We start from the raw sequence: 25,459 nt of genomic DNA on the forward strand, positions 1-25,459 counted from the left end.
GGACTTATGGAGAGGCATTTTGGAAAATGAGTTTCTAGGACTCCAACTATGGGGTGGATGGGAGAGGCAGGAATTGAGTGTGAGTTTAAGGTTCAGAGCTTGGGTACCTGGGCGATGGTGGTGTTACTGGCAGTGGAAGGGAAGGTCTGGTGGAGCTGTGTTTGGACGGTAGGTGAGTTCTATTTCAGCATGTTGCATTTGAAGATGTCATTCCCCCCAGAAGAGGGCAAGACATACGTATACAATGTGCAACTTTTTCTTAAAGAGCTTACACATATATCAGCAGTCCTCCAAACTGGTTAGTACAAGAGGCTAGGCAGTTTTCCCAAATAGCTTGCCTTTGATCAAAATGTTTTCCCCATTTGTGGAATAGTTCCTGGGTGTTCATGTGGCAACTGGTCCAGTCTTGTGGAAGGACACAGAGACACACAGAGACTGTTGGGTTTATGCCTTCAGGGAGCTTATTATCTAATTGGGATGACAAAGTAAGACTCATAAAAAAGGCTACGTGTACCTATGGCTTCCCATCATACTGAGTGTATTAGTTGTCTGTTGTGGTATAATAAATGACCCCCAATTTAGCACCTCAAAGCAACATCCATTTATTAGCTCACAGTTCTGTAAGTCAGAAGTCTGGCATGGATGGCTGGGTTCTCTGCTTAGGGTATCGCAAGTTCGAAATCAAGGTGTTGGCCGGACTGAGATTTTATCTGGAGGCTCTGGGGGGAAAAAATCCACTTCCAAGCTCATTCTTATTGTTGGCAGAATTTGGTTCTTTGTGACTGTAGGATTGAGATTCCATTTCCTTGCTGGCTGTCAGCCAGGGCTGGCTGCTTGCAGCTCCTAAAGGCTGCCTGTATACCTTGCCACACAGTCCCCTCCATACTGAAGCCAGCAGTGGAACATCAACACATCATGCTTTAAATCTCTGACTTCTTCTTTGACCAGCCAAAGAAAACTCTGCTGTTTTTTTTCCCTTTTTTTTTTTTTTTTTGCGGTACGCGGGCCTCTCACTGCTGTGGCCTCTCCCGCTGCGGAGCACAGGCTCCGGACGTGCAGGCTCAGCGGCCATGGCTCACGGGCCCAGCCGCTCCGCGGCATGTGGGATCCTCCCAGACCGGGGCACGAACCCGTGTCCCCTGCATCGGCAGGCGGACTCTCAACCACTGCGCCACCAGGGAAGCCCTCCAATTTTTTTTTATTGTGGTAAAAGACACATAACATAAAATTTACCATCTTAACCATTTTTAAGTGCACAGTTCAGCTGTATTACATACAGTCATAATGTTGTGCAAACATCATCACCATACGTTTGCAGAATTCTTTCATCTTGTAAAACTGAAACTGTATCCCCATTAAACAATAACTCCCCATCCTCCCCTCACCCTGGCCCCTTGGCCGCTACCATTCTACTTTTCGTCTCTGTGATTTTGACTACACTGAGTGCTTCATGTAAGCGGAATCACATAGTACTTGTCTTTTCGTGATGCTTACTTCACTTAGCATAATGTCCTCAAGATGCAACCATGTTGTAGCATATTAAAGAATTTTGATATGCTGAGTGATATTGCGTTGTATGTATAGACCACATTTTGCTTATTTACTCATCTCTTGATGGACACTTTGGTTACTTCCATGTTTTAGCTCTTGGGAATAATGCTGCTGTAACCATGGATGTACAAATATCTCTTTGAGATCCTGCTTTCAATTCTTTTGGGTGTATGCCCAGAAGTAGAATTGCTGGATCATATAATAATTCTCTTAAAATTTTTGAAGACCTCCATACAGTGTTCCACAGTGGCTGTAGCATTTTACATTCCCCCCAACAGTGCACAAGTGTTCCAATTTCTCTACATCCCTCACAAACACTTTTTATTTTCTGGGTTTTTTTTTTGGAATAGCCATCCTAATGGATGTATAGTTGTATCTCACTGTAGTTTTGATTTACATTTCCCTAATGAATAGTGGTGTTAAGCATCTTTTCATATGCTTATAGGTCATTTGTATATCTTTGGAGAAATGTCTCTTCAGGTCTTTTGCCCATTTTTGAATTGGCTGTTTGTTTTTCATTGTTGAGAAAACTCTACTTTTAAAAGGTTCATGTTCAAGCTGAGTGAAGTAAGTCAGACGGAGAAAGACAAATATCATAGGATATCGCTTACATGTGGAATCTAAAAAAAATGCTACAAATGATCCTATTTACAAAACAGAAACAGAATCACAGATGTAGAAATCATACGTATGGTTACCAAGGGGGAAAGGGAGAGGAGGGATAAATTGGGAGAATTGGACTGACATATACACACTACTATATATAAAATAGATAACTAATAAGAACCTACTGTATAGCACAGGGAACTCTACTCAATACTCTGTAATGACCTCTATGGGAAAAGAATAAAAAAGAGTGGATATATGTATATGTATAACTGATTCACTTTGCTGTACAGCAGAAACTAACACAACATTTTAAATCAACTGTACTCCAATAAAAAATAAAATAAGGTTCACGTGACTAGGTCTGACCCATTGGGACAGTCTCTCATTTCTAGAATCAACTGTGCCATATAATATAAACTAATCACAGGAGTGAAAGTTGTCATATTCACAGTCTTGGGAGTGTACACAGCGGGTGAGGAATCCTGGGAGGCCATCTCAGAATTCTCCCTACCGTACTCAGAAAAGGTGCCTGGAAAGAAGGTGCCTGCCCTTCGAAGTTTCTACAGCACCTATTAGACTTTACATGTTCTGACCCCTAGCTTCCTCTCTCGCCTGCCATTTAGACATTCTCACTTTTCCTCAGATAAACAAGCATGTTCCAACTTTAGGTACTTTGTGCTTGCTGCTCTCTCAGACATTTTTTGGCCTTCTCCCATATTTCCTCAAGGTCTCTGTTCAGAGCCAGCCCTTTGCTGAGCCCGTTTGAAATAGAAATAGTCTCACCCAGCCTGCTCAGTTTCTATCCCCTCTTACCTTGCTTTATTTTTCTGTATAGCGTTTATTACTACCTGACGTCTTATACATGTATCTGCCTACTTATTTATCGCCTTATGTCCTTCAACTAGAAGTGAGCTCAGTGAGGGCGTTAACTTTGTTTTATTTGCTGTTCTACCTCCAGTGCCTAGAATAGTGTCCAACACTTACAGGTGCTCAATATTTGCTGAATGAATGATTGGATGTGTTTTCATACCTACTGAGAGCTTTTGCAATGGAAAGTTTATTCCAGAGCACAAAATAGATGAAAAATTGTTCCTGTGTTATTTTTGTTTTACAGTTTAAAATTTTTTAATGAATTTAAAAACTTTTATTTTTATTTTTGGCTGTGACTCACAGCTTGTGGGATCTTAGTTCCCAGACCAGGGATTGAACCTCCAGGGACGGAATCCGGGCCACGGCAGTGAAAGCACTGAGTCCTAACCACTGGACAGCCAGGGAATTCCCGAATCTAAAAACTTTTAACTAGAGCAAATTAAACACAAAGTAAGCAGAAGAAAGGAAATAATAAAGATCAGAGAAAAATTAATGAAGTAGAAACAGAAAAATATTAGAGAAGATCAATGAAACCAAAAACTGTCTTTTAAGATCAATAAAATTAATAAACATCTAGCCAGATTGATCAGGAAAAAAAGAAGACACAAATTACCAGTATCAAGAATGAAAGTGGTGGGACTTCCTGGGTGGTGAAGTGGTTAAGAATCCGCCTGCCAATGCAGGGGACATGGGTTCGAGCCCTGGTTCAGGAAGATCCCACATGCCGCAGAGCAACTAAGCCCGTGTGCCACAACTACTGAGTCTGTGCGCTCTAGAGCCCACGAGCCACAACTACTGAGACCACGTGCCACAACTACTGAAGCCTGTGCGCCTAGAACCCATGCTCCACAACAAGAGAAGCCACTGCAATAAGAAGCCCGCACATTGCAGTGAAGAGTAGCTCCCCCCCGCCGGCTCAACGCAATTAGAGAAAGCCCACACGCAGCAACAAAGACCCAACGCAGCCATAAATAAATAAATTTATTTTTAAAAAAAGAATGAAAGTGGTGACTTCACTATAGATTATACAGATGCTTAAAAGATAATAAGAAACTATTATAAATAATTTTACTCTAATGATTCCCATAACTTAGATGAAATAAACAAATTCCTTGAAAGACACAAACTGTAGAAATTTACTCGAAAAGAAATAGATAACCTGAATAGACCTATATCAATTTTTTAAAAATTGGATTTGTAGTTAAAAGCCTGCCCACAAAGAAAACTCCAGGCCTGGATGGCTTTACTAATGAACTTTGCCAAACATTTAAGGAAGAAAAAAATATCGATTCTATACAAATTTTCTAGAAAATTATAAAGGAGGGAAATCTCAACTCATTGTATGAGGCCAACATTACTCTGATACCAAAACCAGATAAAGATATTACAAGAATGAAAAACTATAGATCAATATCCCTCATGGGCGTTGATGCAGAAATTCTCAACAAAATTTTTGTAAATCAAATCTAACTCTATCTTTATCTCTATCTCTATGATGACACATCATGCCCAAGTGGGATTTATCCTAGGAATGAAGGTTGGTAACATTAAAAAAAAAAATCAATCAACATAATTCATCATACTACCTAATTAAAAAAGAAAAAAATGTTCATCTTTATAGATGTAGAAGAAGCATTTGACAAGATTCAATATCCATTCCTGATAAAAGAATTTCCACAAATCAGGAGTAGAAAGGAACTTCCACAACCTGATAAAGAACCTCTACAAAAAACCGGTGATGGTGAAAGATTGAATGTTCTCCCTCTAAGATCAGGAACAAGACAAGGACGTTTATTCTTACTGTTTCTATTCAACATTGTACCAGAGGTTCTAACAGTGCAACAAGGCAAGAAAAATAAATACAAAGCATTCAGACGGGAAAGAAAGAAGTAAAATTATCATTATTTGCTGACACCGTGATTATCCATGTAGAAAATCTGATGGAATATACAAAGAAGCTACTAGAACTAATAAATGGATTTAGTAAGGTTGCAAGATGCAAGGTAGATATTCAAAAATCAATTGTATTCCTATATATTCGTAATGAACAATTAGAAATTGAAAAAACAATACTTTTAAAAATGATTATCCAGGGACTTCCCTGGTGTCGCTGTGGTTAAGAATCTGCCTGCCAATGCAGGGGACACGGGTTCGAGCCCTGGTCTGGGAAGATCCCACATGCCCCAGAGCAACTAAGCCCATGCGCCACAACTGCTGAGCCTGTGAGCCACAACTACTGAGCCCGTGTGCCTAGAGCCCATGCTCTGCAACAAGAGAAGCCACCGGTATGAGAAGCCTGTGCACCACAATGAAGAGTAGCCCCTGCTCACTGCAACTAGAGAAAGGCCCCGCGCAGCAAAGAAGACCCAATGCAGCCAAAAATAAATAAATTAAAAAAAATTATCCACTGCACTGGGATCTCAGACGTTCTTCAGTTCTTTTTTAGATTATGTCATTGATGGTGTCTTTCCCTTAGTTTCTCTGTTTCTCCAACTATTTGGATGTTCTCCTGTTACTTGGTTACTATTGCCTGAACTGGTCTTCCAGTTTTATTGTACAGTCGTTCAAAAATTTCCATCCTTTTGTTATCTTCCCTCCACTTTATGATCATTTCCTCAGCGTTATCTTCCAAACTTCTACTGAGTTGTTTTTATTTCTGCTGACATGTTTGATTTTTAAGCTCTCTCTCTTGTTCCCTTTTTAGAAAATACTATTAGACTTTTGTTGCTTTTTTTTTTTTTTTTTTGTGCGGTACGCGGGCCTCTCACTGTTGTGGCCTCTCCCTTTGCGGAGCACAGGCTCCAGACACGCAGGCTCAGCGGCCATGGCTCACGGACCCAGCTGCTCCGCGGTATGTGGGATCTTCCCGGACCGGGGCACGAACCCGTGTCCCCTGCACCGGCAGGCGGACTCTCAACCACTGCGCCACCAGGGAAGCCCTTTTGTTGCATTTTTGCAATATTTTTCCTTATCATGCTCAGGATATAATAATATGTTGTCATTTTTAAGCTTTCTTCTTGGTACGTGATCTTGGCTTCCTCCAAGTCACTTTTTTTTTTTTTTTAAAGAATCAATTTTATTTATTTGTTTATTTTTGGTGGCATTGGGTCTTCTTTGCTGCACGCAGACTTTCTCTAGTGTGGCGAGCGGGGGCTACTCTTCGTTATGGTGTGCGGGCTTCTCATTGCGGTGGCTTCTCTTGTTGCAGAGCACGGGCTCTAGAGCGCAGGCTCAGTAGTTGTGGTGCATGGGCTTAGTTGCTTTGTGGCATGTGGGATCTTCCCAGACCAGGGATTGAACCTGTGTCCCCTGCATTGGCAGGCGGATTCTTAACCACAGCACCACCAGGGAAGTCCCCCAAGTCAATTTTTGTTTTGTTTTGTTTTGCTCTGCCTTTTGTGTTAGAAGCCTCAGATGTCTCATAAGCCTTGGTTGTTTGCTTATTTTTAAACGTGGGGATCTGAAAAGCTGGTGGGAAGCTGTGTGTGTGTGCGTGCGCGCACAAGTGTGTGTGCCTTGTCTGTGAGCCTCATGTCAGGGTGATCTGGCTGGAATATTTCATTGTCAAGTCCCCAGTATTAGTATCTTTGGTCTTTTCTTCCTTTCAGGTTGGTCAGATTCCTCAGAGATGCACCCTCTAGGTTCTAGCCTGGAGGACAATGGCCAGTGTTATGAGATTTCAGGGGGTAAGAGGACCCAGGTCTCAGCATCCACTATGTGAACATTTTCAATGAGATACTCCTTCCTTTTTTTTTTTTGCGGTACGCGGGCCTCTCACTGTTGTGGCCTCTCCCGTTGCGGAGCACAGGCTCCGGACGCGCAGGCTCCGCGGCATGTGGGATCTTCCCGGACCGGGGCACGAACCCGTGTCCCCTGCATCGGCAGGCGGACTCTCAACCACTGCGCCACCAGGGAAGCCCCGAGATACTCCTTCCTTAAGTGTCCTGGGGTTTCCTTGTCAGAGACCCTCTGCTTTCCCCTCACCAGGGAATAGCCTCTAGCTTTTGCCTGGCTGTATGGGGTAGGGGAAGAATCTGAGGATCTGATGGCTTTTTAAAAAAATAAAATTTATTTATTTATTTATGGCTGTGTTGGGTCTTCATTGCTGCACGCAGGCTTTCTCTAGTTGCGGTGAGCGGGAGCTACTCTTCGTTGCGGTGCGCGGGCTTCTCATTGTGGTGGCTTCTCTTGTTGTGGAGCATGGGCTCTAGGCTCACGAGCTTCAGTAGTTGTGGCACGCGGGCTCAGTAGTTGTGGCTCGCAGGCTCTAGAGCGCAGGCTCAGTCAGTAGTTGTGGCGCACGGACTTAGTTGCTTCGCGGCACGTGGGATCTTCCCAGACCAAGGCTCGAACCCATGTCCCCTGCATTGGCAGGAAGATTCTTAACCACTGCGCCACCAGGGAAGTCCAGATCTGGCTGCTTTTTAAAAACACTTTCCCAGTCCTCTTTACTTATTCAATTCCCTTCACCCTCAGTTGCTGAGGTAACTGGTGTCACCAATTCCTGAGCCTTTTGGGGATTCTGGGGTATAGATTAGGTGGTAATGACTTTCACCACCAGCTGTTCCGTGTTCTTTACTGTTCTTCCACCTGCTTTCCAGCTTCCAAAATTTTGTTGCTTTTATCTCCTCTCCCATCCTCCCTGTCCTCGTGGGTATATATCTTAAGAAACAAAATCAAAAGGAAAGAAAAATTTAGAAAGCCTTTCACTTTGTTTTAGTGGCTTCAGGAAAGAGCAAAAGTGGATGCAGGTGTTCAGGCTGCCATCTTTTCCTGGAAGTCCCTTAATCCATTATTACAGGCTTTTCTTATTACCACTTCCACATAATCATAGACCATGTATGCTTTGCTCAGGAACTAACATGACCATTCCAAAAGGGCAGAAATTGTGTGTCTGGTTTACAATGGTATTTCATCCTCCTGCACAAGGGCTGGTATATAAGAAAGTATCAAGAAATACTTACTAACTTTATGAACCAACAAATGAACAAATGAACTACCTTCAGAACCTTTATTACATTCAAATTTTTCCTCAGCGATATCAAGATTTCATCCTTGGGAACTGAATAGTATGTGGAAATAGCCAAAAGTTATTTAATGCCAAGATGTGTGACCCAGAAGAGTAAGCAAACTGAGCAGGTAATAACAACACCTCTTTTTTTGTTTTTGTTTTTGGTCCAAAACAAGGTGTGGCACCAAATTATGAGATTGATTTCCTTGTTTGGTGTACAATGAAATCTGAGGTCAGTTCACAGAGAGAAATAAAGTCCCAAAGTGTTTTGAGCAAACTTGGATTTGTTGGCCAAGGTGTGTAAAGCTCCATTTTTTGAATATATAGGATTTTGCAGGTAGTCTGGAAGAAAATGGTATATGATTTGGGGAAAGCCATGTAGGTTGCAGAAGGTTTTGCCTTCCGCGTCAGGAAAAATAAAGTTAAACTGGATAAGCTCCCACTACCTCTTAGCCACGGAGCTCGATGATGAGTCTAAGTCTCTTGGGGGCTGAGGTGTGACTGGAGCGGCAAGAGAGTGCAGAAGGCTGATTTCCAGGGACACCCATCCTAGTAGGCAGGAGGGGAGGGGCGCTGGGAGAAGCTGTTTCTCTGCGGCCAGAGTGGGGTCAGCATCTGGGCACATCTACCCAGCTCGAAATGACAACACCACAGCCTCAAATGTTGATAACACACTCACTCCATGCCAACCCCTGTGCTTTATTTACACAGGTCACCTCATTAGGTGCTTTTTGCCATAGCTCTGTGGAGTCAGTACCGTTATTATCCCCATTTTCCAGATAAGAAAACTGAGTCACAGGGAGAGGAATGTAGCGTAGACATTCCAAGGTGGTTCAGCCCTGGAATGACAAAAGGACGATAGCAAAGGAGGACAGAGGCATGAAGGGGATACATTCCCAATGGCCAAATTTTACTATAACAGCTGGGGATTGATGGGGGTACGTGTGAAAATCAGTCAGCGAGTGGTTTGCTGGTGATCACTCCATGTAATATTTGCTGACTGACCAATGTTGCCCATTTAATGATCAAAAAGTGGCGAAATTGGTGATCAGCAAAGGGAAAGTAAGTTTCTCCTACAGACAGTTAAGAGACAGCTAGGAGCAACTGGAACACTCTGGTGACGGAACAATCAAGGTAAGTGATTTTTCTGACTCTGGGATGAGTATTTTTTCAACTTCATTTACTAATTTTTTTCTAGAACCCTAATGAGTAAGGAAAGACTACCTGGGTGCCTGTTTCTGTAGCGACTGAGGTTTCTGGCCTCACTCTGAACCGTGTGGGATCGCGAACCACCCCCCCCACCCCCCGCCCTCCCCACCCCGCCCCCAGCAATGGACTCTGATTTGAAGCCCTGAAAGCATTTGACTGAAGTTCACTTTGCTTTCTTGTTATTTCCTTCTTAGAGTACGAAAAGGAAATTCTGGTTTTCAGTTTATTCTTTTATTCAAATCATAGTGGTTAAGAGTACAGGTTTGGGGGCCAGACAGTTGAAATCCCAGCTCTGTTTACTTGTGGTATGACCTTGGGCAAGTTACTTAAACTCTCCCAACTGTAGTTTTACAATTAGATACTAAGGGATTAATGAGATAATGAAAGGCACACAGGAGGAATGCAGTCAAAGGCAGTATTTACCATTATTATCATCATCATTCACAAAGAGTCTACATGTGGTTCTCTACACCTGCAGGCTTGTATTAGTTCTTAGGCTGGGGTGGAGGGATACAGACCACGGAAAAATACAGTCCTTCCTATGTAAGTGTGCTTGAAGAGAGAACACACATACACACACACCCTCAGAAAGCTAAGTGCATTGAATAGCAAGCTGAGGCTGGCATGAGAGATATAGACAGCTCATGCTGTAGGAGTTTGGGGGAGACCACTGAGCAGAAGCGGTTCAGGGAGTCTTGTTTTAAGAGGTGTACCTTCATGGCTGATGGGGCATAAACCAGGAGGAAGAAACAAGTAATATGTGTGTCTGGGGCTATCAGAAGGCCTGTCAGGCTGGAGTGGGATGTATATGTAGGGAGGCAGTGGGAAATAAGGCTGCAAAGTAAGCTGAAGCCACACACAATAATTATATTATTAACGATGGGAATAGTGATCAGTGTTAATTTAGCTTCTACCGTGTGCAGGCCAGGTGCTTACGCTATATCCTTTCCATATATTATCTCACTACAACCCTGTGGTGTAGGGATTATTATTACAAGTTTTCAAGGAAACTGAGGCTCAGAGAGGTTGGGTAACTTGCCCAAGGACTTAGAGCTAGAAACTGGCAGACCCACAATCTGGATGCACAAATACACATGCAGACACTGACACAGACAGACAGACACAGGGGCTTAGGCTTAGGCAACAGACAGCTGTGTCCCTCCTCATTCCCTCCCCTCTCGCTGAGTTAGGGGTTAGTCCTTCCCTTTGAGGGGTCCAGTGTGAAAAAGCGACCGTTCTGCTCCCCCACCCCACCTCTGCCTCCCATATGCCTTTGGCTTTAGTCCCCAGGACAGGCAGCCCAGAGCGCAGGGCTGGGACTAAGAGGAGGGGAACGAGGTGACAGGGTACAGTATTTATGGAGGCGCTCACTGACAGGGCCAACCCTGCCCTTGAGCGTGAGCACCTCCTTAAACTGTGTACCCTAACTGCTTCACTTGCCTCACCCTAGTTCTGATCCTGCATGGGGGTGGGGAGCTTTGCAGCTTTGCTCTGTGGGCCAAGAAGCCCCTCGTTACTCCCAGGTCAGCCAGAAATTCCAAGGGCCCAGGCCACAGCCCTCCTTTTTGTTCCCAGATGAACAGGAGAATAATCTCAGATTGGTCTCAGATCATCTTTCCACTGTTCACACTCGCCAGTTGTTAGCATCCCCCGTAGCCCACTTGTCCCTGCATCCTCTGAGCAGTCCCCTTCCCAGGCCTGGCCCATACACTCCTGCCCCTAGACAGTGTGTCTGGCTGCGCAGCCTTCGGCATGGGGCCCCTTCCCCCACGGGCAGGGTGTAGGGCAGCTGGTTGGTCGCACGGGCCTGTGCTGAGGGCCACCAGGGTATGCCCCAGGGGCAGGGAAGTCAAGCACTGCTCTCCCGCGCCCTCTAGAGGCTTGGGGTGGCACTGGGTGAGACACCCAGGAGGGGTCCTGATTGAGGAGGGGGCCTTGGGCTTCCAAGAATGTCCAGAAGGTGTCCATAGTCAGACAACAGCTTCATCTGAACCCTGCTGCTGGAAGTGCCCGGTGAGGCTGTGCTGTAGTTTCAGGTAGAAGGGGGTTCCAGGCCCTTCACCTCTGTCTGGGTTACAGCCAGTCAGCGATGAGGCTCCCTAGCCTGCACCCAGCCAGCGCAGCAGGACAGCTCCTCTCCGCTCCTCACCTTCCCCTTGGGCGGCTTCAAGGAGGCTGGAGGCTGCGCCTGCCAGCCCTGGGGTGGGGACAACTGCGGCCCTGTCCTCTGACAGCCAGGAATCTCTGGAAGAGCTTTAGGCTGGGAGAGGAGGAGAGGTGAGGGGTGTGTCCCCAGGTGGCTTTGTGAGGACAGACCTGGGAAGGTGGTGCGAGAAACCTTCAACTCCTGCTTAGGTAGGACAGACAGAGAAGAAGGAGGATGGTGATGCGGAGAGAGCCTGGGAGGCCGGGGGCAGAGCGGACAGAGGTGTGGAATCGCTTAATAAATCTTTCCAGGCTGGAAGATTGGGAGCTGGGGACCTGGGCTTCTAGAGGGAACTGGGTGGCCGACCAGCTTCCTTGTAACACACACGCATAGCAGCACATCTGCTCGCCTGGCCCCCATCCAGGTACCCGGGCCTCACCTCAGATCGCTCATTATTTGGCTGAGGGATTTGCAGGGCTTGGCCCATTCTCTTGCTCAAACTCCTCCTTACCTGGTCCTCACTGCGGCAAAAAGGAAGGTGGGCAGAGGGAAAGAAGGACTTCCTGGGTGGTTTTTCAGCCTCAGTTCACTCAGGAGGCCAGAGATTCCTGGGTTTGGGACAGAGGAGGAGGAGGGACTATGGAATGAGTCTCAGAATTTTCCCACCTGCCCAAGGGCTAGGCCAGGAGTAGAGCAAGGGCCGACCCTCTCCTAGAGCCTTACCAGCTGGCCCCAGCTGAGAGGTGGGGGTGATACCCAGAGGAAAAGCAGAACTGGCCTGAGTGTCCTGCAGTCTTGGGGGAGGGAAGGCCCCTTGTCCTCAGTCTGCCCTGTGGGCACTGCCAGTCTTACCCTCCCCAGTGCCTGGGCCCAGGCTGGGTAGGTGTCACTCTACCGCTCAGACAGTGGCTCTGGGCTCCCGTGCCCAAGCTGAAGTCACAGCAGAGGCGCAGACCCTGCCCCAGTGAGGTTCTGTCGAGCCTGGAGTGAGGCTGGGGTGCCCAGGGCAGGGAGCCCTGGGCTGAGGCTCCGTCTCACCCCCTCCAACCCGGGAAGGGTCTTTCTCTCCATTTCCGCAAACACTTGCTCTGCCACTCGACAGCCTTCTCATTCCATTCCCCTGCTGCCCCGCTCTCGGGCCCACCACACCCCTGACAAATTCCTTCCTCCACTTCAGCTCCCAGACTGGAGGCACGGGCACCCCACCCACCTCCTCGCCTAAAAGGGGGTGGGGGGGAGCTAACACCTTGTCTTTCCCTCTCCTTTCTCTCCCCTTCTCTCCCACTCCCTGACATTTCATCCAGGCCACGAATGGGCCTAGAAGTCTCTAGATAAACATCCCGCTGCCATCATCCCATAAGTCCCTGCAGAGAAGATGAGTTTGCTAGGCTTCTGCGTATCTAACTCAAATCCTTCTGGCTGCAGTACCAGCTGCTCTGGTTGATGGCAACAGGCAAACCCAGCTGCTGGTCAGACAGCGGACTGAAGAGAGTAAGCCCTTCTCTGCCTCCCGTCCACCTATGCTCCTGTGATCTTCACGGCATCTCAAAGAGGTGGTGCTGGCGTGGTGCCCCCGGCCCTCCCTCCCCCTCTTTCAGTCTGCCAGGCCGCACGCCAGTGTGTACACAGCTCTCATCCTTACTGCTTCCTCCCCATTCCCCACAGCCATGACATGGGATCCCTAACAGGGCTTTAGAGATCAGTCTTTGCCTTCACTCTACAGAGAACACACTGAGGTCACAGGTGGGCAGGGCCTTGCTCCAGGACACCCAGCCAGGCAGCAACAGTTCCTGGTTTTCAACTCAGGTGTCCTGACCTCCAGTCGCAGCCCCACACCTGGTCTCTGAGGAACTGCTCTGGAAAAGCAGCGGTATTTATTGGCAGGGCCTCAGAGACACTGTCTGTGTGAGGGGCTTTCAAGGTAATTCCTGCTGTGGTATTGAGAGGGGCTGCTCAGGGGACACCCAGTCTCTCCCCACAGCCCCTGTAGTAAGGGCGCCGTGACCCAGGTTGGCTTGCCTGGAACAGCTGGATTTCTGGGAATACTCCTCTCTTCTCTGTGGGGCTCTGTCATGGGCGGTGGTGTGTGTGTGTGCGTGTGCGTGTGCGTGTGTGTGTGTGTGCGTGCGCGCAGGCGCGCGCCTGCACGCGGTTTATTAGTCCCTGCAGCCTTCAGCCTGGAGATCCGAGGAGATGGAGAAGAGGAGGTTGGCAGATGAGTGGTGGGGAGAGGGTCATGTGGTGGGGGAGGGGTGGGGCGGCTCCCCCAGGGCAATGGCCGGGGGCTGGTGAAGGGCAGACTCACCGTGCCTACAGCTGTCCTCTTTAAAGACTCAGGTCACACCGGGGGCTTGGCAGAGTGGGTCTGGCCCCTAGAGTTGCCACCCCACCAACCCTGGTGCCTGATGGGCAGGGGCACATCCTATCTCCTCAGAGATGTCTCTTCTGCAGTTCTCCCATAGTCCCTGGAGGGCCAGTGGGAATTGGGGAGATGTGAAGACCATCCTTTCCCCTAGCTTGTCCCCCACTGCCCAGCCTGCCCCCCAACAGTGAATGGGAAGTGGGGGACGGTCACCTCCCAGGTGGCTCTGAGAAGCTGAGGCTTCTGACAGACCAGAGGAGCACTCAGCTAACAGGACTGGCCAGGAGGTCCCCTGGGACAATGGGAGCAGAAAGGGTGGAGAGAGAAGGAGATGAGGAGAGATGAGATATGCAAGCAAAGAGAGACAAGGAGGGAAAGGAAAATGCTCTGATTACTCATAACTGTCCATGATCTGGGCACTTGGGAATTCTGGCTTGCGTACCTGCCCTTTTTTCGATAGTGGCTGGAACCCATGAATGGTGAGGTCCCTGCTATGTTGCGTGTGGGCTACACTTGTGGATGGAACATGGGGGGAACCGCGCCCTGATCTTCCCAGGAGCGGAGGAGATATGGAGGCATGCAGATCAGGGCCCCAGACAGTCCTCATTCTAGGCTGGGAACTGCACATTCCAGCCTAGAGTTGAGAGGAGACTGGGGCAGGGCAGGCGCTCAGCTGGTACAGCCCGGCACGGTCACCTGACTGGTAAATAGCTGCTGTTCCAGCCCCTGAGTCCCCCATATGCCTCTCTGGCCACCCTAGTCCCTTCCTAAGTCCCCTGCCCCTCCCCACAATCCAGAAATGAGGGGTTTATGTCTGGCTCAGCATATGCCCCCAGCTCCATGTAAACTGCGCCTGGGCCATAATGGGTGTTAAATATTTTGGCCATCACCCTCAACTGAGGGGGCTGGTGTCCCAAAGCTGGAGCAGACCAGGGCCAGGTCCTAGGACCTGGGGAAACTGGCGGCAGGCCCAGCAGCCTGGAGCTGCCCTACTTCACTTTTCCTGATGCTTCCAGCTGTGTTCTGGAAGGAGATGGGTCTGAATGAGTGTGCTGGCATATGGGGAAATGTGGAAAGAGCCATCTCTCCAGGGGACCCCAGTGGGGCATGGTTCACGCAAGCTGTGCCCTCTGGAGGGCACTACATGGAATGAGGAAGTGCTGAGTCCCTCTACATGGGAAGGGGGAGCAAACGATGGAGTCCTGGGCCCGGAAGCTGACCTGCCGCAGGAGCACAAGGCACCTAGTGCCAGCACCCTTCCCTGGCGCTGCCTGGCTCCCCAGAGGGCTGAAGCCCTATGTATCCCAAAGGTGGCTGGCTCGAGGCTGGGTCCTGATTAAGTGCTTAAGTGGCCCTTGGAGAGGCAGCCATGAGGCTGAGCTATGAGTCAAGAGATCTGGCTGGCGTCAGACAGCCCTGGCCTCCTGCTCATCTGGCCAGTGAAGGGATTTTCATACTTCTTCAGCAGTGAAGCCTTTTCTTCAAACGAAATCCCAAACGAAATTCCAATCAACGAGGCAGATAAAACTGGGTGTGCTGTAACCGCCCACTCCCACACCCTCCCGCAGCTGCCGCACCTCTAAGGACGCCCAGGGCTTCCAGGAATCGGTCCGATGTTCTCCTGACATGGATACCCCTTGACTAATTGTGCGTTTCACTGATTACCTCGAGGTTGCTAGGGCAGGCTGCTCCTGGAAGCTGAGGGGAAGTCTCCCCCGCTCCCCACAGCCCGCCCTGCACTTCTGGGTCTGCAAAGGCAGGCAGGATGGTGGGGCGACTCCTCTCAGGGGGCCAATCATTAACCGGCTTTATCTTTGTGAACCGTCCTGGGGGGCCTGGGTCATGGGCCAGACTTCCGGCCCAGGCCCAGGGGGTCACTGGGGGAGGAGAGAAGGGACTCTTCTTGATAAGAGGTGGGGGCCACCTTGAGTCCTTACTTTCGTTTTTTTTTTTTTCTCCCTAGGATTTCCCTGAAGGAAGCTATATTGTGGCCAACTCAGTGACAACCTGGCGACACAGTTGCTCCAAAGAAAGGCTAGAGCAGGAACTAAGCCAACATATCCCCCACCCCTAGTCATCTTTGGCGTGCACTGTGTGGTTTCTTTCTTTCCTTTCTTTCTTTCTTTCCTTCCCCCTCTCTCCCCACAGAGGGGTGGGATAAACCCGTTTCCCTATTCCTTTCTGCTTGACTTTAGCCAAATGATAGTAGGTTTGCATTCTCTGAGAGTTTGCTCACACATGGGGGTAGGGACGGGAGAAGGGGAAGGGAAGTAACATTATGTGACGCTTAACTCTAGGCCAGAAGCTTTGCTTCTATCCACTGTCTCCATATATCTCCCTACAACCCTGGGAGGTAAGCGCAGTAACTCTCATTTTACAGATGAGGAAACTGCGGCTCAGGCAGGTGAAGTGACTTGTCCAAAGTCTCATGGCTTGGATGTGGTGAATGAAGATTGAGCCCAGCCTGTCTGGCTTTTTCCACTGCATGCTACGGGGGAGGAGGGTGGGGCAGGGGAGCTGGTGGGGGCGTTTCACAGTGAGGGTTCACCAAGCCTTCTCCAAAAGGACAGAGGTCCTGGCCTGCCAGGTGAGAGAGGAAGCAGTTCCCTACCTGCTAGGATTTGAGGGGGTCCTTGGAATCACATCTCCCCTCCACCACTTGGTGCTGCGCTCCAGATTTCACCATTCGTGCTGGCTTTCTTTGAGTTAAGCATTGCCCTCCCTGGGAGCCTTTAAAAACACACAGACCCCTGGAAGAGATGACATTTTGTATCAGTGACGTCAGTTGGAGCGTCTGATGGAGCTGTTGCAGAGCCCTAAAGCTTAGGGAGTGCAACCTCACTCTTTCACCTAGGAGAAGCCTGAGGTCCAGAAGTGGGGACTGACTTGGTCAAGGTCACACAGCATGCAGCACATTTGAGTTTTTTGCCCAGCGCTCTTTCCAGTCTCCACATGTGTGTGGCAGGCAGACAGGAGAGCTCTGGGCACCAGGTGGGGATAGGAAGGGGGCAGAGCTGGAGGAAAGGTCTTTGTGCTTAGAGCTCTGCCCCAGTTGAGTGGCCCTGTGCTTGTCACAGGCTGGTGTCCTCTGCCCTCTTCCTCTCGCCCCTGGGGCCATCAACAGCAGTGCTCAGCGGGCGAGCTGGACCTACCTCTAGTGTCTGCTTGTTTGTTTAAATACTCTGGCAGAGGCATGCTGTCCCAGAAGGCGGGGAAACCAGTGTGGGGCTCACCCCCTGAGGGAGCAGCATTGTCCCTTTGCACTTTGGCTGGGAATGTTTCTGAAGAAGCCCTAATTCCCTACTCTGCCTAGCCTCAAAGTCTCTGTCACCAGGGGAGCAGTGGGAGAGCTGGGTGAGCCAGCAGCGTTTCCCAGGCCTCACTTCCCTGCCTGTTCCCAATCCGCACTCCACTCAGTGAACTAGACTCCTGCTCTTCCTGCAAGACTTTAGTGTCACCTCCTCCAGGAAGCCTTCTCCCACTCCCAGCAATCATGTGCCCCTTCAGAGAGTTTCTATTTTCAGTGTACTCTTTGGTTCTCCCGCACACAGGAAGCCCCTTCTACATTGTTGTAGCCCCAGGGCCCAGCGCAAAACAGGGCTCATAGGCTGAGTTTAATATTTGCTTGTGGAGGGAGCTCTCTGGCAGTCCACTGGTTAGGACTCGGCGCTCTCACTGCCAGGGCCCTGAGTTCGACCACTAGTTGGGGAATTGAGATCCCGCAAGCTGCAAGGTGTGGCCAAAATTTTTTTTTTTTTTTGCTTGTGGAATAAATGTCCGGAGCTACCTCCCACAGAAAGCCCTTCCTGATGCCCATTCCAGCCGGTCTGACTGCTCTGCCTCAGTGCCTTCCTGACACTTTGTGCCTCTCTCAGGGCCTCTTTCCCATCCTACCTTCTTGGGTAGCTGTGGGCAGCTGTCTGTGTGCAGCAACTCCCTAAGGCGGGTGTTTTCACTCTTGTTTTACAGATGAGGGGAACTGTGGGTCAGAGAGGTTGATTAACTTGCCTAAGGTCACACAGTTCAGGAGTGGCAGTACCACTTGGGTCCATTTGGATCCAGAGTCCTTGTGCTTTCCACTGCTCTACTTAGGTGTCCCTGTATCTTCTATAATATCAGCACAGTGCCTGGTGCCTGTCAGGCTTTGGGAAAGATCCACAAATTGGAACAAAGCTCGGCTCCCAGGCATGGCCCAGGTTGGGAGGGAGAATGCAGCTTTAGGTCCTTAGCTGCCACCTCTGCCACCACCTTCTTCCCAGCGGAGGGATTCCCTCCAAGACTGGGTGAGGGTGTGAACAGGCGCAGCAGTGGGCAGGATGGGGGTCAGACTTTGAGGGATGGCAAAGTCGGGGTGTCAGGAAGTGGACATGCCTGGGGCTGTTGGGGAGAAGCGATCCAGAGAGACAGCCTGGTGCTCGGGGATGAAACTGAGGCCCGTGAAGGAGGGGCAGAGACGTGGCTGATGGGTCTGGGGCTGCTGTGGGTAGGGTGCCCCCTCAGACAGTGACCCTACCCTGCCCCTTCTGCTTCCTCTCCCTCTTCCCTCCCCTTTTCCTGACTGGCTCCTCTTCCTGGGCTTCCTCTGCTCTAATCTTGTTCCCCAGTTGGCATCATTACTCCAAGTCAGACCTCCAAAACCAGATGGGAACATGATACTGGCACTGGAGAAAGAGGGCCTTCTTCCTTGCTTTCGCTTCATCTTCCCATTGCTTTATTGTAAAGACCTAGTGAGAGAGAGAGAGAGAGACAGAGAGAGAGAGAGAATTGAGGGAAACCAAACCAATTCTCTCTCCTTCCATTCAACAGATTCTATTCCTACCCTTGCTGTGGATCAGCTCTTTGTCCTGCTAGGCACCTGGGGGTTGGGGGATGGAGCGAGTGAGACACCTTTCTTCCATCACAGAGAAACCACTTGGAGAAATGTTTAGACAACAGTGAGACTCAGCGCCTCTCTCCCCCATCTCCCTTCTAGCTTCAGAGAGGCTCTGCCTCTTTACCCACGCAGGGAACAGCCTCCATCCACACGGGGAGAGCGACCCTGAACATCAGAGGTGTCAGGACATCAGGACAAAGTACAGCTATTGTGCCTTGGGCCCGATCACTACTCCCTTTGTCTGGGGCCACTGCTGGCTTCTGGACACCTTTCATGCTCTTCTCCACCCGCCTCTGCCCTTCTCTCCCCTTCGCCCTCACCTGGAACACCATCCCCTTCCTCTTTGGCTCCTTCTGAACTACTACAGAGCCGCAGGCCGAGGCTGCCCTGGCCGTGAGGTGGGGCCCTCCGAGTGGGGCTGAGGTTGCCACTGAGGGGGCCCAGCGTGACCTCTGTCCGGGCTGCTCGCTGCTCCACACGCCCCCACCCCTCCTTGCCATGTTGCTGGGTGACCTTGGGTCCCTCTGTACCCTTGGAATTCTCTGGGGGAAAGTCTGCCCTGATAGTCCCTGTCCTGAAGCAGCCTGCAGAGGGAGGATAAGTGGAATCAAGTTTGTTGGAGGGGATTCAGTCCATGGAAGGAGAAGATGCTATAGAGATGTGATGTGGTCTTATGGCTGTTGACTTGTGTTCTTGTTCTGTGTGTTTCTGGCCCCCATTTTTGAAGACCCAGGAGCGTGGGGCTCTCAGTTTGAGGATAACCCATGGGGTTGGATCCATGACAGTGTATTAATGTGAAAGCTGGTGACATCATATTGGGGGATGGGACCCAGAGTCAACCCCCCACCCCCAAGTCACCACCAGGTTGTGGCTGTGAAATGAAGGGAGGAGATGGGAGACCCCTCCTCACCCTAGTGAAGGGTGCTCAGGACCCTTCAGGCGAGGCGGCAGTTCTGCTCCCTCATTCCCCTGGTTTCCTGAGCAGAGCTCACAGAGGTTGCTGTAACACACTTTGCTGAACGGGGAATGGTTGGCTCAGGTGGGGGAGAGACTTGTGGCTATTAAGTGACAACTGATGGCCATCCCTCCTTGGAACCCCTCCGTCTTCCTCCCAACTTCAGGGTCCTTTATTAAGACCTCTTCAGGCCTCTCCGGGGGGCCAAGGAAGGCTGGGATGAGAAGGGATGCAGAGGAGGGGGCCAGAGTGACCCCCGGTGGTGAAGCGGGGAGCCTCTGTCCTGGGCTCTGCCGGCCCCAGGGTAGGGATAAGGCAGGGGATCCCTGCCAAGGTGCCCACATCTTGTGTTCTGGGGGTGCTAGACGAGGACCAGGTTGGGCAAGGAGGAAGTCTAGTGGCTTCGCTTCCGTGTCCCACGTGGCATCTTGGAGGGTGGAGCCTTGGTGAGGAGGCCTGCCTGGGAGGTGGCGACTAACGTAAAAAGACCTTGTCCCTGCTGCTGGGGAGCCTGCCAGGCGGTGGAGACGGGACTGGACGCATGAACGATGGACAGGGTGTGATAGGGTGGCGGCTGAGCCAGCCCCTCTGCTCGCAAGGGCCTCAGGACACCACTCCAGTGGAACCGGGGTACTAAAGGGGTAACCTACCACCCCCACCAAACCACAGAGCCATGAGCTGAGGAGTTGCTGTGTTCTGTTCTCAGCCTAGCTCCCATTCTCAGCCCAGGCCTTCACAGAGGCTACATCAGCCCCAGGCCAGGTCCTGGCCAGATCTGGATGAATAATAAGACCGGTTAGTCCCTCTCTTCCCACAGGTATCACCCCCACTCCTTGTTCCCTGGGGGAGCCTGGGAGCTGCTGGGTCAAAGCCCAACCAGAAATTTTTCCAGGCTGGTTCCTCTATGCAAGGGTGAGTTGGGGGGCCTTGGGGAGCACTTAGGGAAGACATGAGGAGTTGGGGGAGAGGGAAGCTTTGAAGGAACGGGGGTGACTGAGGTAAAGGGAGAAGAGACTGCCAGCTACGAGAAGTGGGCAAGGGGTCCCGGAGGTCTGGGGGCTGCTGAGGAGGACTCCCCAGTTCTGTTCGGAAGATGAGCTGTGAGCCTGGACTCTGGGGCTGATAGAAGCCTTGGCCTCCGGCCTGGTGGGAGCTCTGGGCAGCTGGCCTACAGACGTTCCTTAGTGCTGGTGAGTAGGTTTGAATCATCACTCAGGCCCTGGCCTCCATCCGCCCCCACCAGCCCCCTGGCCTCAGTTCCCTGGCAGCAACCCGGGTGGGGGGGGGCGGGAAGCAGGAACAAGGGCCTCTGTCTGCCCAGCTGCCTCTCCCTTTGGGCTCTGCCAGACTCCACAGTGCATACGTGGGCTCCAACAGGTCCTCTTCCCTCTGGGCCACTGACTAACCCCAGAACCACACGGCTTCCTGTTCTCAGCCCCACGAACACGGTGCCAAATACTTCTCCCCTGGGAAGACTCCCTGAACACTTCCCAAAGGACCCCAGTCACCCCAGCCTGTGGGCTGCAGCAGGCCAGATGAAGGCTCCAGAAGGGCACAGTGTCCAGATGGATACATCATGCCCTCTGTGCCTAGCACTGGGCTCTGTGCACATGGGGCCATTTGAGTCCCAAACATGCCACTGTTTGAGAGGTCAGAAATGGGGATACCAGGGGTAATCTCCCTCAACCCTCTTCCTGAGGCCTCTTGAACCGGAGCTGGGGTGTGCAGACGGTAGTCACTAGGGGGCGCTCAGCCACCACAGGGAAGCTGGGTGAACTTGGGAGAGGGAGAGCAGCATCTGCGTGAGAGTGAGGACGCGTGTGAGTGTGTTGGGGGGGTAGCTGAGAGTGTTGGAGCGGGGGAGAAGGCCAGGGGTCACCCCAGGATTCCAGTAGATCTGTGTGTCCCTCTTTCCACCAGTCCCCTTCCGACTCCCCCAAACCCTTGCCCCCTCCAATATTCCCAGCATAGAGGGAATAGCTCTCGAGTCCTGTCCGCACATAACCTCACTTTCCTGTACCCTCCCCCCAAATACCGCGCGGGCGTGTGTGTCTCCGGGCAAAGGGGGGCGCATAGGTAATTTTCAGGCTGTGAACCTTGGGTGGGGGTCGAGGTTTCGCTTCCCTGGTGTGGGTGGGGGTCCAGGCTTGGCTTGGGGTCCCCAGGCGAAGGCAGCGCCAGGGGCCGAAGACGCGCGGAGGGGACGGACTCAAGGAGCCGAGCCTGGGCCTGTTCCCGCCCCTGGGCGTGTCGGGGCGGGGCCAGGCCTTCTTTTTAGTCTGCTCATAGCGGCGAGGAGCGCAGAGGCTTGGGGCAGCCGGGCTGCAAGGAGGCCGGGGCGCGGGGGGCGAGTGGAGCCGGCGGCAGCGGCGCTCGGTCAGGAGACGCATCGGCGAGGCGGACGAACCAGCGGGGTCACCAGCCAGGAGTCTCCGCACTGGAATTTGATATTCATTTATCCAGGGTTTACCCTCCTCCTTTTATTCTGAAACATTTTTTTGGGAAAAAACCGTATTCTTTCCCCCTTTTAATTTATTTTTGCTTCCCATTCCCCGCTAAATCGGGCCGACCGTTTGGGGAGATTGCTCCTTTACTCCCCCAAATCACTTCGGATTTTGGAAACCAGCAGAGAAGCAAGAGGGAGCAAGAGCTCCGAAGAGAAGTGGAGGAAGATAGAGAGACCGGGGCAGAGAGCGCGCGCTGGCGAGCGAGAAACGAGAGGGACAGGGGCAAAGTGAGTGACCTGATTTTGGGGGTGACCGCCAGAGCGCGGCGCGAGCCCTCCCCCTCAGGATCCCACGTCGGAACAGCCGCGCTGACGGACAGACAGACAGACACCGCCCCCTGCCCCAGCGCCCACCTCCTCCCCGGCCGGCGGCCGACGGTGGACGCGGCGGCTAGCCGCGGGCAGGAGCCGGAGCCCGCGCCCGGAGGCGGGGTGGAGGGGGTCGGGGCTCGCGGCGTTGCACTGAAACTTTTCGTCCAACTTCTGGGCTGTTCTCGCTCCGGAGGAGCCGTGGTCCGCGCCGGGGCAGCCGAGCCGAGCGGAACCGGGAGAAGTGCTAGCTCGGGCCGGGAGGAGCCGCAGTCCGAGGAGGGGGAGGAGGAAGAAGAGAAGGAAGAGGAGAGGGGGCCGCGGTGGCGACTCGGCTCTCGGAAGCCGGGCTCATGGACGGGTGACGCGGCTGTGTGCACAGACAGTGCTCCAGCCGCGCGCGCGCCTCAGGCCCTGGCCCGGGCCTCGGCTCCGGGAGGAAGAGGCGCCCGCCTGGGCGCCGAGGAGAGCGGGCCGCCCCGCAGCCCGAGCCGGAGAGGGAGCGCGAGCCGCGCCGGCCCCGGCCGGGCCTCCGAAACCATGAACTTTCTGCTCTCTTGGGTGCATTGGAGCCTTGCCTTGCTGCTGTACCTCCACCATGCCAAGGTAAGCCGCCGTGCCCGCCTGGCGCCGCGGGCCGCTGCGAGCGCCTCTCCCGGCTGGGGACGTGCATGCGAGTGCGCGCGTGGGGGCTCAGTGCCCCACGCGGGTCCTTGGGCACCAGACGCGCGGCTTCGCCTCTATCTTCATACGTGTAGGGGGAGGGGGCGCGCGCTAGGTGGGAGGACACCGGGACAGAGTCTCACCGCCCACGCGGGCCCTGCCCACCCACCAGAGTTACCGCACGTAGGATCTGGGCCGACCAGCGGAGGGCGGGAGCCGGAGGAGGCAGCTGAGGGGGCTGGGCTTGCGCTGCCGCTGGCGGCTGAAGTTTGCTCCCGGCCGCTGGTCCCCGACGAACTGGAAGTCCGGGCAGCGGGGGCGGGAGCCTGAGCCCAGCGGGCGGTGGTGGGGGTGCTCGGACCTTGGACCGGGGGAGGGCAGAGAGCGTGGAGGAGGCAGGGTGCAGGCGGGAGAGGGGCTTGCTGTCACTGCCGCTCGATCTCTGCGGCCCTCGCCTCGAGTTGGGGAAAAGTTTTGGGGTGGATTGCTGCTGGGACCCCCCCTCTCCGCCGGGCCACCTGCGCCGCACCACCCCCGCCCGTCCCAGCTCGCGTCCCGCTCGGTGCCCGCCCTCCCCCGCCCGACCGGGCGCGCGCGGCGCGGAGCCGATTACATCAGCCCGGGCCTGGCCGGCCGCGTGTTCCCGGAGCCGCGGCGGCCCGAGCGGGGAACCCGGGGTGGCGAGCGGCGCCCCTCCCCCCGCCTGCCCTCCGCGGGAAGGTGACCTCTCGAGGTAGTCCCTTGCAGAGGACCCGAGAACCACCCCTATTCCTTCCCGCTGTCCCCAGCCCTTAATCCCCTCCTAGGAGGAATTTCCTAACGTCCCTTCCCCATTTCCTCTCTGCTCGAAGAGAAGCCCCTGCCACCTCTTTATTTTTTATTCCCCTCTGCTGAGAAGACCCATCTAACCTCTCTCCGGCCCCAGAGTCCGGGAAAAGAATGATCGCTGTCAGGAGTCGGGCTGCCTGGGCCCAGCCGGGTGCTTTGTCGAGACTCAACCTAAAGTCCCGACTTCGTGACAGTCTGCTTCCCTCCCCTCCCCCACACTTCCGAGTGAGCTGTGCTTTAGCTTTTATGGGGGTGGCCTAAGGGAGGGTTTAAAGAGGGTCCTCAGACCACTTTACACTTTTTGGAAAAATGGTTTGAAATTTGCTGTGACATGGGCCGTGTGGGACTAGCCCTCCCCGAACCTTTGGAGGGAGCTCCTGCCAGCCGTGCAAACACACTTTGTTCTGGTGAAATGGGCGTTGGAGCAGGAGCAGGTGGTTTTTTCGGAACTCCAAACTTGCCCACCCACCTTGCTTCCCAAAACCACCTAAGGGATCCTTTTCCGCTCTTCCTTTAGCTACAGATTCCCTTAGAGAGTGACAGAAGGAAGAAAATGGGCTGGGGTCCCTGCTGCCACCCGGAGTTCCTCAGACCCTGGCACAAAGGCCTTGGCTCCAGGCCTCCAAGGGGGGGGGGAGGGGGAGGAGAGGCCGCCTGGCCACAGTGTGACCTTCAGAGGCCCCCAGAGAAGGGCACCTGGCCCCTCCCCGCCCAGAACTGCCCCTCCCAGTGCCCCCTGGACTTGGAGGGGGTATGAAGTTTCTGATCCCTTTGCTCTTTGGGGCCCAGGAGGAGTGGAGGGCATAGGCAGAATGTTGGCAGAGGGAAGCCAGGGGGTGCCATGGAGATGGGTGAGGGGCTGAGGCAGAGACTCCAGGGGAGTCCCTGAGGGAACTGTAGGGGGAGGCTCCAGCTGGGATCCTGGAAACTGTTATCTGACCTTGGCCCTGGAGGCAAGGCTGGGGGTCTGGGGTGTATTGTGGGGGGGGGGGGGTGGGAAAGAGAGAGACAGACAGACAGACAGAGTCTCTGCGGAGTCTGCAGTTCTGTGGGCTAGAGCGCAGCTCTGCTGCTCGGGATCTGCCCCAAAAGAGGGGCAGGTGGGGTGGGCAGTTGGTGACAACTGGAGACCCTCTGGAAGGGCTGGGAGAAGCCTTTGCCTGCGGGGTGCTGTCAGGTCCACATGGTTGGGCTAGTTGACCTTCACAGCTTCTGGGGAGGGGAGGAATGATCTGGTGGGGGTGGGGAGGGATGAGAGGCCTCAGGCCTAGGTAGTGCAGGGGGCCCCCTAGGGGTTGGGCAGTGCTAAGGCATAAAAGGCTTCCCTGGTTGCCTTTGAGGAAGGTGTCCAGCAGGTGAGAGGGACTTGGGAACCCCCTCAGTCTGGGAGGGAGAAGAAACCAGGGAACAAGGTGGGAGCCCGAGGCTCGGGGCTTTGGAGATAAATTCAGGCTCTAGGGAGATGGGTGCGCAGGGAAAAATGGGGCCCTCCCCTCCCCCAGGGTTTCCTCCCATGTTTTACCCTCTAGGCAACCTGTGGCTTTGCTAAATATTCCTGAGGATAGAA

The 25,459-nt window shown here is 52.7% G+C and overlaps 1 protein-coding gene across 1 annotated transcript in view; it reads left to right on the plus strand.

The window, feature by feature from the left end:
• VEGFA (vascular endothelial growth factor A) overlaps positions 1 to 25,459 on the plus strand; it is a 64,154-nt gene that overhangs the window by 23,738 nt on the left and 14,957 nt on the right. The window contains exon 2 of the mRNA XM_032648915.1: positions 21,865 to 23,007. Coding sequence (XP_032504806.1) covers positions 21,865 to 23,007 — 1,143 coding nt within the window. The remainder of the gene's footprint in view (positions 1 to 21,864; positions 23,008 to 25,459) is intronic.

The sequence above is a fragment of the Phocoena sinus genome, chromosome 11 (assembly GCF_008692025.1).
Source record: "Phocoena sinus isolate mPhoSin1 chromosome 11, mPhoSin1.pri, whole genome shotgun sequence".
NCBI classification, from domain to species: domain Eukaryota; kingdom Metazoa; phylum Chordata; class Mammalia; order Artiodactyla; family Phocoenidae; genus Phocoena; species Phocoena sinus.